Source organism: Trachinotus anak, unplaced genomic scaffold, assembly GCF_046630095.1.
Source record: "Trachinotus anak isolate AG129_WGS33_773 ecotype Australia unplaced genomic scaffold, CSIRO_AGI_Tana_v1 ptg000018l, whole genome shotgun sequence".
In the NCBI taxonomy this organism is placed as follows: Eukaryota; Metazoa; Chordata; class Actinopteri; order Carangiformes; family Carangidae; genus Trachinotus; species Trachinotus anak.
In genome coordinates, this window is record NW_027273869.1 from 16353095 (window position 1) to 16371720 (window position 18626).

General features: G+C 40.0%; 1 protein-coding gene across 9 annotated transcripts in view; it reads left to right on the forward strand.

Annotated features, from left to right (window-relative positions):
• syt1a (synaptotagmin Ia) overlaps positions 1-18626 on the forward strand; it is a 169323-nt gene that overhangs the window by 116855 nt on the left and 33842 nt on the right. For all 9 annotated transcript variants that reach the window (XM_071502581.1, XM_071502588.1, XM_071502583.1 and 6 more), the window contains one exon: positions 10466-10669. In XM_071502581.1, the coding sequence (XP_071358682.1) occupies positions 10466-10669 (204 nt within the window). The remainder of the gene's footprint in view (positions 1-10465; positions 10670-18626) is intronic.

Below are 18626 nucleotides of genomic sequence, written 5' to 3' on the forward strand. Positions count from 1 at the left end.
TTTGTTTGTCTAATAAACGCGGGGGCAGAGTAACAGCGGGCCATCACAGATCCCCAGCAGTTCATGTGTGAGTAATCTGTGGGTAAATGAGTTTTGATGGCCAAACCCAGCAAAGTAAATTCTCAAATAAGATTTAACAGTTTGACGAATTCCTTTCTTTCATTGCTGAAGGCTTTGATTTTTCATTTCGACATCAAGGTGTGTGTATACAGTGTGTGCACACTTCCTGTATGACAATAACTCAATATGTATCACTGGATGGACCCCGGTTCACCCAGGTAAGGTTTGAAACATCAGGCCCGCATGAAGTAACAGGTGTCTCATAGCAGTTTTGAAAATAAATAATTTCTTAATTTTCATTCAGTCTGTTAAATTCAATATTCAGTACAACTTTATTTATACCCGGAACAGCAGTTGTTCGTAGTAGTTAAAAGCACAGAATAAAACATGCAGTATGAACTAGGAAAAGCAACAAGGTGTAAACAAATCAATAAACAAAAAAATAAATATAAGGTAAATAAATGAATAAATAAAGGCCATGGTCATGTGGCCCTAATGATGCTACATGTTATCAAACCTTCACACACTTTAGAACCAGGCAGTTTTGAATTAATCAAGTAGCTTCTTTAAAGGTTTGTTGTAAAGTTATTGTAAAGACTTAACTGACAAATCAGCTTCTTTTTCATTTATGCAGATGTCATCACCAGAAAGGCAGAAAGTGTTATCTATGAATCTGAAATCAGATCAGAGACTTCTCCTCTAATAAAGGTCACAATTGTATCTTAGATTAGTGTTAAACCTGAACCTTGAAAGCTCTATTTGCACCTCGGCTGCCCACAGAGAGCTCTTTGTACATTATTTAATGTCAGATTCAGCATCTAAATGTAAAAACCCCACTGGGCTTCACAACACTTTATTCTGCTCTCTGCCTCCCAGCCTCTCATTTAGCTCCAGGCTGACAGACCCATTTTCCAGGGGGTGTGCCTCCTTGCAATGTTTGTCATATAAATAGACTGAACGTATCCACCGACAACTCACGGAGTGTGTCAGACCCACGCTGTATGAGGAACAAGAGTAGATGATAAAAGCTGTTGGGATCTGGGGTCCGTGAGTCTTTCTCTGTGGCAGACAACAAGGCAGCTTTTTTCTCACTTTACTCTGAGCTTCGGAAGCAGTAATTGAAAATGGGGGAATCTTTGTGCACTGGCTTAATGGAGCTGTCCTGCCCTCGCTGCAAAGCGGGGTTAATAACTTTTTCCACTTCCATTACCCCCTGAGATTGGCTTCAGGTGAGTAAAGAGGCTGCACCGGACAAGGGGAAGTGGCCACTGGGCCTTCTCAGCCTCGTCTTATCTCTGCCCACTGCAGGCAACTCACCTGACAATCATTTGCGTGACTTAATATATACATAAAAGACCCCCCACCCCTCCTCACCCCGCCGCCCTTGTGTGTGGACGTGTGTGACCACTATGCCTGGAAACACAATCCTCTAGCAAATGAGTGCCTGGCAGATGGTGTCGAATACTTGACTGACAGCCTGTAATTAATGTGCCAGTTCACTAACTCATCCACTTTACCAAAGTTTAGCTGGGCTGTTGGGTTTTATACCTGCAGACATCAGCACAGCAGTATTGTCAGTCTTGTTTTTGAACTTCATGTCAGTTTATTGGGCTGAATTGGTGTGATATTTGACATGTGCTCCTGTCAGATAACTTCATAAAATTGAGTTGTTTTTTTTTGTTGTTGTTGTTGTGAAGCAGCAATGACACAGAAATTGGTTTGCTGCTGTTTTACTGGTGATTTTTTGGATTTTCTTTGATGGGGAGCGAACAAGGATGGGGAAAGAAAGAAGGAGCACAGTAGGATCTGAGTTCATCCGAGGTGCAGGTTGAGGCTTTACGCATGAGTTGTTTCTTCTACTGGAGTCACCCATGCGACTCATTAGTTACGTTTATATGCCCAAAGTAAACCAGCTCTTGGCTTATACTTCAGTTAAGCTCTTTTTTCCTTAAATGCAGGTTGAATTGCCTGGTTACCTTCAAGAAAAACTCATTATTATTTATAGTTTTTGGGTTTTTGCTTTGTTAAGATGTTCCCACAATCCTGTAGAAATATACATTTATGCAGATGGTAAAATACAGCAGTGAAAAGATTGAGATATTTTCATGCAAAAGAAGTTTTTTGTAATTCAGGCCTGTCTTGTCCAAGAAAAAGGCTACTTGAATAACCGAGGTAAGATCTGAGCGCTTAAAAAAAAAAACTGCCATTAGCCTGATGGCATTGATGACTAAGGCCAGACCTGAATGGTGCTTGTTCTGCTACATGTAAAATTGATGCCACAATAAAAAGAAAAAAAAATCACTCAACAAAGACTGTATGAGTCATAACAGTTGGATAATGAAATGGTCTATAAAACCTGGAATTACTTTAAAAAATCGTAATTTATCTGCTGAATATCCCCCCAGTTCAATACAATGGTGTTAATTGTTTGATGCAGCTCTCTATTATGCATGAAAACATAAGCTTTAATTTGCTTAGAGTTTTTTCGTGTCATTTATTATAATTACACTGTTAGTGCTCCCTTTGGATCAAAACAAGTGTCCTAGGTATGATTACTAGTTTATCCAGATCACTAAATGTCTCCTGGAGGATTACTTTAAACAGCAGGAGGTCCCATTCTTTAAACTGTAATAGAAACCTGTGAAAAGGTTAAAACCTCTCAGCAACTGTGGGAAGGCACATGATACAGCTTCATTACTATTTCATCATCATAAAGGGAGTTTTAATCACTGAATCTGGATTGAAATCAAATATGCCCCTGTTTTCTTGCTCATGTGTTTGACTAAGACTCTGGACCTGAGTTTGCGTTGGGTTTGCTTGTCAAGTCGAAGCACTTCCTCATTGATCCAGACTATTGATCCCAACGCTACAGCAGCATTTGTGTGTCTCTCGCTGCTTTTGATTTTTCTTTGACAAAACATTTACACCACAATTAGTCTCTTCTTGATTACTGCCTCTAAATGACAGATGTTTGAAGACTGGCCTCTCAGTGGTGACTTCATTGTTGTAATTTTAGACTATTAAATTTGACATATGTCAGATCCACTGAAGCGGAATAATTTTCTATCTATTGACATTTAGTAACGCAGTTAGTTACTACATTTGGACTGTGATTCACCTGTGTTATTTCTGCGAAGCAGTTTCCATAGTTTTACTTTGTTTATGTACAGTCACGTACGTCAACTTTTTCTGCACCAAATGAAACAGCCACAGTTTTAGCTTTGTGGTGGTGGAGGTTTCAGCTCATCAAAAGCAGATTAAACTATTATAATCACCAATCATCAATAATCATCAATTAGGTATATGCTTTTCATTGGAAAGCAAAGTTAATTTGAAGAAAGTCTCCTCTATGTTTTTTCTTCTGTTTGATTTCATTGCCATCAGCAGTGTGAACTCCATTAAAACACGCAACCTTTCCCTTATGGGAACTGCTAAAGAATGGCTGTAACTGCTGGAAACACATGCATCTATCTGTTCTTAATTTTAATGAGCTTTAGGCAACAAAATAATAACTTACTTTTCCCAATTATGCATAATACACATACTGTTTGTGTCAAGAAAACAATTTTGTACATGCAGATGATGAGTTCTCTTATATTGACTTTATCCCTTTTTACTGCGGGGTCTTCTGTGCATGCATTTATTCAACTGGTTTAAATTAAGCCAACATATAACAACTGCCAAATCATGTTGTGATAATTGGCAGATAATTCTTTATAAAATGGGTTTAATTGGTGATTTACAGGGTGATTAACTCATGAAACCCAATAAAATGACAAGAGGGAGGTGATATGGCAAAACGCTGTCTGCATGTCTTGCTCCTTTTACTGTACAGTACAGTCTGCTATGAGCTATGGGTTATGTTGAATTAGTTGACAAAATCGACAGTATTAGTCCTGCGTTGGGCAGATTTTGGCAGCTTTATTACTTCCTCAAACAGCATGAGAAGCAACACCCGGCACACTGAGAGAGCTGGCCAAAACTGGAACCAGTGGGGAGCAGAGCAGTCCACATGACACCAACACGCTGTCCAAATCTGAACTCAAGAAAGACGATAATGGTTCTCTTGTCCGCATTAGCTCCCAATCTCTGTTGTCTGTTTTTATTCAGTCATGTTTGAGGAAACAAGAATCCATCAGTGGAGGAGATCAAGGATGAGTTAAAAAAAAAAAAGAAAGAAAGAAAGAAAGAAAGAAAAAACATGAAAGGATGATGGAGGAGATTGCAGGAAGGATAGAGGGAGGTAGAGAGCAAGGGAGCTGACCCAGTTAGAGAAGCATGAGAAAGATGGAGGGGGAGAGAGGTGATAGAAGGGAGCTGTGCGCCAGCATCGCCACTGTGGTTGGGGACCTGCTGGGCCATCTGGCGGCCCTGTAATTGGGTTGGGGTTTTACACCTGAGCGGCACCTCCAAAGAGATGGCTGGAGTGAAAAAAAGGAAAGAGGAAACAAGCAGTTTATTGCATCCTGTAGTGACGGTGGGAATGACTGTGAATGTTGAGAAAAGGTTTGATCAATTGATGCCCAAGCGTCTTCGAAATTTATATCAGTCTTCTCAAATTTCCATTCTTTTAGCTTGTATCACCCAGAGGTTACAAGATGGGAGGGTTTAATGTGGCACTTTATCATTGGTGTGGAAAGGATGAGCTGCAGTGTGACTGTTAAAGGAAAGCACAGCCATTTTGTACTAAAACAACAACATCAGTTAAATCTGTCTTCCAAGTGGGTCATAATAGTGACAGGGCAGATATTAACTTTGTGTTGCAGTGGATGTACAGTATGATTACACAGCGACAACAGCCCTTGGAAAGGGAAAAAGGTCAACACTGCTCTTAAGTTTTCTATAAAGATAAATAAACCCGATCCAGTGTCCTGCCCGCTGTGAGGCGTCGCAGACAATGAAGATAATGCAGAAGATGTCTTCTTATGCTCGAATGGGCGAGTAGTCATTAAGGTGCAAAGATGAGCTGAATTAATGTTTCATTTTTTTGCCAGTGATGTGAGGCCTGATGGGAGAGGCATAACAGACACCACGGGTGGTCCCCCACACACACACTGCTCCCATTCTTCCATTTGACATTTTGCACGGAGATCGAGAAGCATCAGCTTTTACACAATCCGAAAATTATGTGATATCAAAGCTTGGGACATAATTTAATTCAGATGCATGTCTCACTCTGCATATTTGAAAGGTTTTTTTATTCAGTGGAATGGTGTCATTTACATAAGAAAAACTGTGCCCACTGTCTGCTGAATTCTGTAGGGTAATTATTGTCCTTTCCAAATGTAGCTCCCTGCATATGACACATCCCTGTACAAGCGTGGGGAAACATCACGTTTGCATTTCTGTCCCTCACATCAGACATAAGCTCACTTGGAAATATTGAGTGAAAGCCTATGTCCTCCCCTCCCCTCAGGGCATGATCAATTCTTTTTCTATAGAAGACGCCTCCCACATGCACTCTGCAGAGCATCATTGTGCTCCCTAAAAGTCCTCGCCTGTGTTGAAGTATCTCTGTCATTGCCAAGCGTGCCTCTCAATGGCTCAGCCTCCACACTAACCTTGCAGCATTTCAAAGGGAAAACGACAGGGAGGCTGAGCGAACATGGACACGTGTGGGCGTCCATGCAACCAAGGGGGAGGTTAAGAGGGCCGAGGTAGCCAATAGCTGCTTTGTTCAGAGCAAGAGAAGGTTCACTGCCAGTCTTTACCTGAAGTTAAATTGTTAATTGAATCCTGTTTTTCTTGCTTTGATTATAGGTGTAGCTTTGCATTTTTGCCCTCTCCCCATTAAAGTATTTTCTGCAGCAGCTAGCCACATGGCGTGAAAATATCTGCTGGTGACAGAAAAAGATGTTTGAAGAAGTGTTAGCTGAGCGTTAGAATCACACAGCTGGAGAGTGCAGCGATATCATGCTTTCACAGTATGTTGGGAAGCAGAACAGGCAAACACGAAGTGACTGTGAACGCACCTCACGCTAGCAACACAGAGTCAGAATTGCTTTAATTCGCTGAGTTCAGTGACTACTCAAGACGTTTAAAGTTGGTTAAGCTTATTCATTTAAAAGCTGTTCTACTGATGTCGCATCAACGCAGTTGTATATAATCCTGTTTTTAACGAAGGGTTAAGGTTAGTTCAGAATCATGATCTCAGTAAGCGACGAATGCCATCCATTATCAGCCAGTATTTACATGTAGGCTTACGTCTTACATCTACGATAGTTAAACAAGGCTGTGTATCACTGATATTCCACTGGTTTATTAATGCGTTGGTATGGTTTGGAGGATAAAACAGGGCAGAGAAGTCATGATGATTTTGGTGCTAATCAAATAAAGATACTCTCTGGATTCCTAGTCTATGCAACCAGAAGATCAAGTGGGGATCTCAAAGACAGACCCTCAGACCAGCCCATCTGAGGTTGTTAGCCCATAAGCTCCTTATCATGTGTCTTTGTCTGCTTGACAAATACAGTTGGCACATAACAACTGAACAGTAATAACAGTAACAGTAATTAAGTGCGCTTGTGAAGGTGCAGGCAAAACAATAAAGCGCCATCACCAACCGGTGACTCATAGCCGCTGTTAGCAGCAGCACTCACCCAGTCATAAACAGAGGAAATCATCTGTTACATCACTGGCCAGACAAACACAGGTACTTTGTGATAGAGCTAAAATATCACTGGTTTCTCCAGGCAACAGTTGTATTTATTCTGTTTGTTTTTTTCACTTTAGCAGTAACTCTGCATGTTTTTGTATTTCTGTCCAGTACCATCTCTGCCCGCTTTAGATCTCTCCCTCCTCTCTACAGACACTGTCCAACCAGTGTGAATGTTTACTGCATTTTTAAGAATGTTTCAAACACCATGTTGCTCACACACACACACACACACACACACACACACTGGCACTACCTCTGCCCTGGACCAGGAGCACCTTGGTTTCTCAATACCAGTCGGCTCAACCTGCTGGTTTCTGGTGTTGGTGGCGCTGTCACTGTTGGCCAGCTGACTTGGCTTCTGCTTGCCTGGCCGTGCTTGCTGCTAGCCTGACAGAACATCTCTAGCAGCCTGAGCTTATACCTCTCTTAGCCTCATTTCCTCAGTGGTGGATTTCAAGAAAGGGCTGTGTTTTAACAGTATATTATAGATTTGGAGACAATGCAGGTTATATGTATACGAGACATTTTGGATTGGGTATTATAGAAAGAACATTGCCCCTATGATAACTGGAAATAAAGTTGAAAAACAAAAATATCCTCTTTTGAGATTCTATGCTGATAATCAAATCTGTTTTCACTCTGCTGCTCGAATCAGACGGAAAGACAGGTCAGCAGAGTCTGTCCAATTAAAGAGCTCAGTCTGTGTGACTTCTGTTTACAAACTTGGGTTTTTTTTTACAATTGGGAGATGAACCTGCAGTAAATTTAGCAAGTATTTTAATTATATGAACTTTTCCAACAAAGAAACTAAGTAAGAAAACAGCACGGGTCAGTTTCTCTGTGTGTGCGCAGGGTCCTAGGCTTCCAAACCTACAATAGAATCACTTTAGCTCATCTTGTGGTGAGACTGGTCGGGACTGAGGACTGAATATGTTTAGGGATTACGCCACCATGAGTAATTTCCTGCCTCCGCTCCAGTCGCTGTTTGTATTTGAATTTGAATAATTGTGTTGCCTCTGGTTCTTGTGAATTTGCCGTGTGTGTGTGATCTCTGTTCTACATTATGTAATGTCATTTAATGTGATGCCACTGTTGGTGCAACAAGTTTTAAGGTTTGGAAACATCAGCCTTTTTCAGGTTGAGGTTCATTTTACCCTAGACAGTTTTATACCTTATTTATACCTGTGGTGGCAAACTAACTACAGCTTTGACATCTTTGATAATTAGCATTAATTTGATGTAGAGATGAAACGACTGCTGTCCATGGTGCTGACTAGGAGGATGTTGCTATCAGATTCAGTCGTGATATTTGCTGCTGTCAGCTGTCTGCTCTTTGATGGATACACAGGACCCACTGATAGAGAAAATGTATAGAACCATTTGGGTCCATTAATGTCCATAACTGCTGTATATGATTTGAATGTAGCATCAAAGTGCTTGAATGTAGTTTGTAAATATATTCCATAATCTCTGAGGGCCAGTCAGTTTTCTTTAGATGAATGTAGTTTGTTTATTAATCCCAGCCTGTGGTTGTTGGTGGCAGCAGTCTCAACAGGAGCAGTGGTAACCTAGACTTTAGAGAAACAAGGTTGTCGCTGCAAAATTGCCAGATTGAATTCCCAGACCAGCTGGGAAATCTGGAAGAGTACAGAGAATGAGAAGTCAGGTTCCTTCGCCCCCAACCTCAGTCAGAGCTGAGTAAAAAAAAAAAACACTGGCCGACAGTAAATTGTATTTGTTTTTTTTCCAAGATGTGATTGAGAAGCTGATTATCTTCACCACCCAGGAGAGTGAAACACATTCTTTTCTTTCTACCCACAAAAAAGTCTCCACATTCAGCTTAAAGTGTTGAAATACAGTTAAACTTTATTGGATAGGCATAGATATTGAAAACTCTCTTTGTGTTTAAATTGCCTCTCTGCCTTTGAAAAGCTCATTTTATACATTCAAAGACAGATAAATTCTCTCTGAACCCTCTTTGCCTTCATGTTGTTAAAGATTATACTAGGAAGAATTGCCACCACATTTTGTTCTCAGCTCTTTGAGGTTTAGAAACAGATATTATTGGATGCCATTCTGGGGGTTACATTTAGATTTTTCAATTACGTTGAAACTTTTGACAGCATTTGTGTCTCCACCAGCTTATATAGCAAATAATGCTATGAATGGGAAACTATGAGTTTAATGAGCACTGTGCCATGGTAAAGTAGGAGAATTAGGCTATCAACCTTCACTGTGTACTGGTGGAAACAAACTCTATAACTTTAGTGTGCCATTATCCTCTTGGATGGCCATGGCGACACAGCCAAATTACAACCCGCACAGAAAGAGTCGACAATAAATAGTTCCTGTCTGCAGTAGAATAGTCACTGGGCAGCAGCGTTGTCCGACAGTTGTGCGTCATGATGCTAAGTAGTACAGAACACCAGAAAACCCAAAGAAAGTTGCCAGCATAAGAGTTTATACAGTTTTAAATACAAACACAGTCCAGTTGGTGCATTTTCTATCAAAATACAGGTTTTATTTATTCTCCCGCCTGTCAGCTTAAAATGTCACAAATACTGTTTCATGTATAAAAAATGTATTTTAACTAAATCATCACATAGGTTTACCCCTCCACTACAGACTCATGCACAGGGTTTGCTTAACTCTACTGATTATAGAGCTGAAACTAATAGTCGACTCATCAATTCATTGATCGTAAGAAAATTGATATGCAACCACTGTGATATTGGGTCGTTTTTCAAGCCATTTGCTGATTCCACTCTCTCAAACATCAAGATTTGCTGCTTTTCTTTGATTTACAGTATGTGACAGTAAATTAAATGAAACTGTTGGTCATATGAAACAAGAAATATCAATTGAGATCAGTACGTTTTGACATTTTATTGTCTGACTCATCATTGATTAGTCAAACAAATAATAAGGTGATTAATCAATAATAAAAATAACCATTAGTTGCAGCCTTAGTTGCTCAGACATTTGGATTGGAGCATGTTCCTGCTTCATGTGTGCAGAAAATATTTTGGTACTTATAATACCATAAAGCCAGAGAGTCTTTAGTGTCATAGTAACATATTGTAAGTGTCTCCTTTTGTTGTCCGCAGGCAGAATTGAAATAATGTGGAAACTTCGTGTGGAACCAACCTCCCACAGTGAGAGAGATAATGACAAACATTACACAGCACTGCACATGCATGGACACATGAGTGTATCCACAGACACGCACACACACACACACACAAAGCACCAGTTTTCATAAGAGATGGATGGTTTCCTTCTCCCGCCTCACAACAGACCTGTCTGTTTAAGTAAATACACCTGTTGTCTAAAAAAAGCTCGGTGTGATAAGTCGACTTGTAATCTTGTCTGCCCTGTAACATTATGTACATTTTGTAAGCTCAGAGTATCAATTAAGCTACTGGCAGTGCAGGGATTTACGGCCTGTGTTGTATGGGAGTAATAAATAATGATTTTATCTCTGCTCTGTGATGTTAATCTGGAGTTTAAGCAATGAGCGAGTGGCTTTGTTCTGAATTCAGCTCGCTGGCCAATTCATTCTGGACCCCAGCTGATGTTTACTCAGGCTGAGCCAGCAGCTGCTCACACGGTCTGCGTCAGCTCACTCATCTGACGAGGCGAGCGTGCTGCCTCTGACATGCATCTGTCACAGCAGGAACAGAAAAAAAAGAGGAGAAAATCTAACCTCCCACCCCGTTTTGTCTTTCTCTTTCTCCACTTGTGCAGCATCTGCCTGGCTGCCCAGCATCGCCACGATGAATGAGAGTCGAAGGGAAGCGCTGGCGGCGGCGGCGCCCGTGCCCACCACCGCCTCTTCCTCCACAGCCGGCTCCAACACCACCAACATGGCCGGCCCAGGTGCCGGCGAGAAGGACGAGGCCTTTTCCAAGCTGAAGGACAAGTTCATGAATGAGCTGAACAAAATCCCTTGTAAGTGTAACTTTCCCCCACAGTCTGACAGCAACTCTTTTATAATCGACTTATCATTTAAGTTTTTTTTTTTTTTTTCCAATTTGTTGGTTTTCTTGGTCTTCTGTGATAGTGAAGTATATCTTTGGGTTTTGAGACGGTTTATTGGACAAACAGTTACAACAAACAAATCAGTTAATAATAATAATGAAACAGGTAGTTGTTGCAGTTAGTTGCAACCGAAGACAACTTTTAATTCATGGTGTGTTTCGTGCAACTGTTGGCATTTTATACAAAGAATGTACAGCTCAAATATTCTTGTTATTGAGATATTTTCAACACATTAAACACATAAAACATACAATTTCTCTACAAATAAAGAAATGGAACAAAAACGTATGTTACACAAGTGATTCACTCACAGGAATATAGTGAATGAAACACTTTAATTTCAGTTCTATGCTTCATTTAAGATGGATGTGGGGATAAATTGACATATTTGAAATGACTCAATGAAAAGAGCCTAAACACTAACTCCATTGTTTTTAAATTGACCTTTCCATCCCAGTCATGTACCATGTGTCAAAATGTTTAAAAATGGCCGCCACACCCAGACATATGCTGATAAAAGGGCAGTAAAAATATAACACTATGACCAGTTTGAGTGGTTGACAATGAAGATTCAAAAGTACATGAATCCTAAAGAGAAGTACACTTCATCGTCCTCATCGTGCTTCATCAATCTGTTCTCCACCAGCCTTGCTACTACATGTGATGTCGTATAATTGCACTCCTTCTGATTTACAATGAATCCATCAGAGACTGTTCATTGTGATCCTAGTGTAACCATGACTCAGAAATGATTCAGCAGTGGCTGTGAGTGAACTTTTTGTTGGTGACGCACAAAGAAAGTGCTACTGTCAGCCGTGACCTTTGACAAAGACTGCCAGTGAATCAAGTAGACTGATGACTTATCTCAGCTTTTATTCTGCTGCCTCCGAGTCTAAGTAGTAACAACAAATACAAGTGTTTGCTGCTCAGATGGGACTGTCTCACTGAATTATCTTGTGAAAGCAGTAACGACACTTGAAGTGGAGAATAAACATCTGGCAACAATAATTCAAGTGTTTGACATGATAAATCACTAAATTTTGCATAACAGCCTTTATTATTTGCTTGTTAGTTTTTCCGCTTTTTTTTTTTTTTTTTTAAGTCTCACTTGTGTTTTCAGTCAAAACTGTTTCTTCATTTCCACATAACGCAACACCTCCTGCCTTTTCATCACCAAACCCTCCAACCAAATACTTCCACATGTATGTGTTTTTGCCTGGAGAATTTTGCAATGTTAAATATATGAGAATATGGTTGTCACTTTGTCATGGGGGATAAAGCGCTGCCTGGAGATGCATTCAGCAGAAATCTAAATATAGATATATCCACGGGCTCATGTGGAAGTAATTCTCGCAACAGGAAATGGCTCCTGTGGAAGAGAAGCCCTATTTCTTCAGCAAAGACACAAATGACTCCACTACTCACATTCCCTGCTCTCCAGAGATTTAATAGTGCAGGGAGTCAGAATGACACATTCCTCCTATTTGTACCAGGTGGCATATTTTACAAAATAGAAGCCCTCATTTTTTATTCACATACCTCATGGCTACAGCTCATAGTAGCTTTAGCTACTCCACGTGGACACATTTCAGTTTTGAATGTGTGCTTTAATGCTGCCTAAGATCAACAATGTTCAATGTGATTCCATTGTGTGGCTGCTGAGGCTGATGTCCCCTTTGGCCCAGCATTGAATGTCTGTCATTGAGACGTATCGCTATTCCCACCAAATCTAACCCGAGCCTGACAGCTTTTTCAAGAACTAGATCATGCTTTTCTATACCACAGGCAGAAAAGTTCTGTGAGATCATCCCAAAAAAAAAACAAAAAAAAAAAAAAGTCTGCCTATTACTCAGAGTCATAAATTACTGTTTTCTCACCTCATCCCCCCTCAGTCAAAGTGAGTCCGCTCCCTGGTGCTGCTCAGCTGAATGATGAATGTCCCAAGACTTGTTTACTCCGAGGAATATCGATACTGTCTGGAGAAAGTCAGGTAGCAGATTTTAACAAGGAGTGTGCGAGAGGAGAAGCTGCACAGTCACAGTCTGCGCCGCTGTGGCAGGAGGCTTATAACCCAGTTTAAGCTCTGTGAGCTTTTGAGGCTGGTGGCATGGAGCCGTCACATGGGCGAACTCGTAGCTGAAATTTCTGTCCGTCAAGATCTGCAGGACACATCTCTGAGCCAGGGATTTTGCCTCGGCCCCATCTGTTGGCTGATGGCAGCAGCATCTTGGTGAATTTATTTTGTTTGCTTTTTTGTTTTAGATATTCTAACTATGTGACAAGGAAAAATATGCAACCAGCACATGCATATTTTATCCAGTGATGTGGTTTTGTGAGGTTTATTCATAAAGGGATGGTTTCCTGTGTGATACCTTGAAGGGCTGCAGCTAACCATTGTTTTTGTGTCTGCCAAGTATTTCTCAATCAGTCTGTTAATTGATTAGTTTATGAAATAGTGAAAAATATCCAACATAATTTCCCAGAACAAAGATGTTCAGTTAACAAAGATGTGAAATCTTTAAAAAAACAGCTCTTTTCTAGATGAACATTATAAATAAAATATCATAAACAGTATTTGAAGAAGTAGAGAAAAGTAGAGAAACACATTAATTACTGTGATGAAAAGCAGAGGCAATACATGATTGATCAGAATGTGTTGCACAAACTGTATCTGTATGATTCCTTCGGCAACAAAACGAAGCCCTCTGATCAATTTGTGAATGATTAATCCCTCCACTTCTACAGAAACATCAGCACACGTACCCCAACCCACGCACACACACACACACACACACACACACACACACACACACACACACACACACACACACACACACGCTGCGGTCCCACTGTAATCACATTAAACCATACTGTGACTTCTCATTGAGCAGAGAGGTTGCTTCCAAGGAAACCAGTGTATTGAATTTCTTAGTACGTTTTCTAAACACCCGAGGCTTTACTTCCCGATAACAATTAACCTCTGGACACAGAGGCTGTTTGATCCATGACTGCTGGCTCCAGCAGCCATTACTCCAAATAACACAGACAAGCGATTGACATTTCAGAAAAATAAATAATGGTTTATTTATTTATTTTAATCAGGGGCAACCGAAGCAAACATTTTAAAAAGTCTTAACAATAAGTCTTAAAATACTGGGTTTCATCGAACAACAAGAAAATCTTTGTTTTGTTCAGAATTAATTATCAACTTGTTTTCGCTGTTGTTTTTTTCACCCTCGACTGAATCAGTCTGCCAGTTTTTGCCAGGAACACTTGAAACTTAAATTGTAAACTGGTGCTTTTCTCTTTTGTTTTGGATAAAATCCAGACAGCAGCCTACAAAATCGAAGCGCTGAATTGATGTGAGCCAAACTAAAAGTGACACAGCATTCATGTTGTCTTTACTTGCTGTGTCCCACAACAGCACAGACACAAGAAACCTTTTTCTCGTCAAGTCTGTGATTGACTTTAGGGACTTTTTTTCAGACACAAACTCTTTTGGGACTGAGGGACAGTGTGTTCTGGGGCTGCCTGACAAGAGTGTCGTTTAGCTGACGGTTCCAGATAAAAATACAAACAGACTGACTACAAGATTAAAAGAGTTTGTGGTGTAACTTGACACAAAGCTTAGGGAAAAATGCAAAGAGATGCGTCAGAGTTTAAAAGTGTCTAAACTTGTTTGACTCTGTGGCTGCTCACAGTCAACAGACAGCAGAGTTTATTAAAGGGGATTATGGTGGTGGATCAGCAGAGCTATTTGTCTCTGCCTGCCTGCTGCTCTGGCAACAAGCCTGGTTGTCTACTCTTTGCCCTGGTGTTACTAAAGTTTGCCTACCATGAGCCTCCAGCAGAGGCCGGTCAAACCAAAAGCAGAACAGATTCAACCAACAGCAGCTTCCCTCTGGGCCTTCCGTTAACAGATGGGTGAAAGATCTTCTGTCCTCTCCCTTGTGTGGATGTCTGAAAAAGTTTTCGTTTCGTTATCCTCAGAGATCAGACATTTTGTCAACATTTGAGGGTTAAATATGTTGTGACTTTCTAGTAGTTAGTTTAGGTTTTTCACTGTCATTGCGTGAATCGTTTCCTCAGGTCCAACACTGTCAGGATTCGATGCTTATGTTTGCTGCAGTCAAATGAGCTGCACCGAAGGAGGAACACTGACCACCACAAACCACAAAGCCTCCTCTGTCTGAAAGAATCATTCCATACATATTCGATGTGAATGCGCCTTTACTCTGAAGGCGAACAAAGAGATAGCCCGAACACTGAACTGCTCTATTATTCTTTTTCCTGGAAAAAAGCAGTCACTGCTCTTCTATCTCATGTCATTACCACACCTATTGTTGTAAATCCACTTCATGCCCTGTTAAAGTAGTATCACTTCAGCTTAAAGAATTTCCTACAAATGCATTGTGTAAATGTGTCCACATTTTCTAATAATGATCAGAATAATGGACCCGGCAGAATAGAAATACATAATTTAACCACACATCACATAGAAGTGGACCAGTCCATTTTAAATTAAACCTTGTTTGACATAAAAAGAGAAAGATTTTTGAACCGAGTTTTCATTATTGTTACCTCTCAGTCACTTTATGGTGAATCACTGCTGCAGATGGCTGGAAGATGCTCCCTGCTGCAGCCATATTGTTTGCTTAAACAAGCCACGGTGGGGAAAGGGCGCAGACAGCGTTGCTCTCATAGGCATAACAAGATATAATGTCAAGGTTAATTGACCAACAGGGTCCTGTCACATTGGATTAGTGTGGGCTGCTGGAAGTGGATATAACCCAGATGTAATATTACACACACACACACACACACACAAGCCTTTTAAATGCATCCATCAAGCTCTGCCCACTTCATGAAACCTGTCTCTTTTATGTAAAGTGCTGTGTGTTACCACGTGGGACAGGATGAATGCAGCTGAACTCCTTTTAATAACAGAACTGAGTCAAAGCAGAGACATTTATAGAGCTTGCATAAATCTTTATGACGTAAATAAATAAAAAGTATTAATTAAGTGGCAGAAACTAACAGTAATCATACACTTGATAAATTTGACTGTAAGTCGCTGAAAATAAGTTCTGCATTATTCAAGAGCTCCCGAGGATAATTCTGGTTTATTATAACTTGGGGGATATTTGCGAAGGTTTGGCCTAAGGTTTCGAATGGTTGTGACAATACTGAAGTCACCAAAGTAATTCCTGTCTTCTGGGAACATAGTAACATGCTGCAGTGATGTCTGGCAGAAACATGAGAAACCAGAAGGTCAAACACAAATTTTGCCAGATTATTTAAACCTCTTTATTTTGAGGTAAAACCAAGCGCTTGAAATGTCTGGTAATGCCCTCTTGCATTGTGCGCACAAGTATGGTAATTACAGTAGGTCATAGTATTACTGACAGAAAACTAGACTTAGCCTGAAAATGTTGACTAAAATATGATTTAATAAAAATTTGTATATGGGTATGTATCTATGTAGGGACTCCAACAAAAACCTACAGTATGTTTAAAGGACACAAAATGTCAACCAGTGAAACCTGACTTTTTGCTTTATGCTGAGGTTGCTGTTCTTTGGCCTCCTTTCACAGCTCTGAGAACCAAAACCCAGCACTGTGGTGCATCGGAGCCAAATCAGCTGGGCTGAGGTTTTTGCAGCCAATGATATTTCCTGTTCCACTGGCTAAATATAAAAATGTCATTCAAAACTCTATGATGGTATTATTCAGTGGAGTTAATATTTGTACTGGTGCGCCAGGCACCACTGAAAATATCCTGTGTTCAAAGACGTAATATGAGTTTAATATGAATATTTAATATGAAGTTTTTTTCCATTTATTGTTACAGTGGTGGGTGGTGGGTCACTGGTGTCAATTCCCACATCTTTCCCTGTGAGATTGGCATGCTTCCTTCCATTTGTGTTGGTTTTCTTTAAGTGGTTTACTCCCACATTCTGCAATGTGGAATTCATATTAGCAACACTGGATAGAACTGTTCACATAATGTGTGTGTACTGCACAACAGAGTATTAATGAATATATCAGTCTGTGTGTCAGCTTTGTGATGTACAGTTGAACCGTTCAGAGTGGTTCCCTGCCTTTAGCCTAATGCAGGGTAATAAGTTAATGCAGCATTGTGGTGGTAATTTAGGCAGAGCAGCAGATGAGTAACATACAATCATATTCATGTACTACAGGTGTTTTTATAAACAGACACTTCCCATGGATTACTCTGCTAAAGTCCTGATGTACTAAGCTTTTGCTACTGTTGATTTTACTATGTTTTAATGTTCATGTGTGTGTTTATTAATGAGGGATTGATTAAACCATCAGTATCTTTATCCCTCCCTCTTCTGTGGTAGACTGTTGTAAGAAAAATAAAAAGTCCAGCTGCAGAGTTGAAGACAGATAGAAATATACGTCATTCACAGTGTCTGAAGTTGTCTGAAGGTTTCTCATTGTTCGGCGCTCTGGTTTTCCACCATACCATGCCTTTTTGATGACAGCACTGGAAAGTGATTTGAGCCTTGACGAGCAGCAAACATGAATTTCATCATGCGCAAACCCGCCCATTAGAGAAACTCCATTTTCCATGTCATGTCGCATGGCGGAACAAGAGATAAGTGCTGGGAGTTGAATTGCAGTGCGCATGCTGGCGGTGCAGCCTCTCGCTCTTTCTTTCACGTTCTCGCTCTATTTCTCTCTCGAGGAAAGACACTCACACAATGTAGTTAATTAGAAGATGCTTTTATTGCTTTCTGGGACTCAGGTTGCTTTAATTAAGGAACACACAAGTGCCTTTCACTGGAAGACTTGATGAATAAGATAAGACTTGGGTTCATGCATTGATTTCTACTGTAACAGGCTAAATGGCTAAATTCCATCAGACGTTTTGAGCATTGATGAAATGCCAGAATGACTTTAGAGTGACATTTTGAGTGAGAGTTTGCAGGATATTTATTTTGATTTCCGTTAATTAGGGCCTACATTTGAAAAACAAACCAAAAAAAATATCACAGTTCCTCTAGAGAGGTGAGTGCTTATCTGGAAATACGAACTTGTCATATCTCCGACAATTCCATTAAAAGACTGTCTCCTTTCCTTACTATGTGTTTGCATTTCTATGTGCAGAGTAAAAGAGGTCTTCAAAAGAGCTGGAGATGTAGCCAGAACACACTTGACTGTAACTCCAGTGATTCAGGCACTGAGTATAAATACATCTGGTAGCACTTTCTAATAAGGCAATGGTGTAACTAATGGCTTTGTTAATGGTTAATAAAGCATTTATTAAAGCTTTATAGCTCATTAAAAAGCCATTATTAAGAACATCATTTGGGTTACTAGGTTGTTTGAATGGTTTGACATTTTGACCAAAATCAATTTATTACCAACTTATTAGAATTTACAATCGCTTATAAAGGGTTTACCATAATTTGGAACTACATTATCGTCATAGGACAACACTGACTATTATAAATGGTCATGAGTGGGTTGAGTCATCAGTATTACTGAGTCAACAATAAAGAACCTGCCAACCCATAATTTGCATTTATTTTTAACTAATCTATAAAGCATTAGTAATTATTTTACCAACCATTACTTAGGGTAACTTAGGGTTAACTCATTATAAAGTCTTGATAAAAAATCTAAATTTAAGTGGAAAAATTTGACTTTTACTGCCCTTTGACAATGTTTATGGCATCTAAAAATAACAAGATTAAGAATTCCCAATAGGTTTTCAGTGTCTTTTTGTGTATCCAAAGCTTAAACCCAACAAGCACTGCCTGACACACAGTTTATTCTCTGAAAAGTCTCAAGTTTCTGAAGGAAATGCAGCTGGTTATGGGTGGCTCATTGCAAACGAG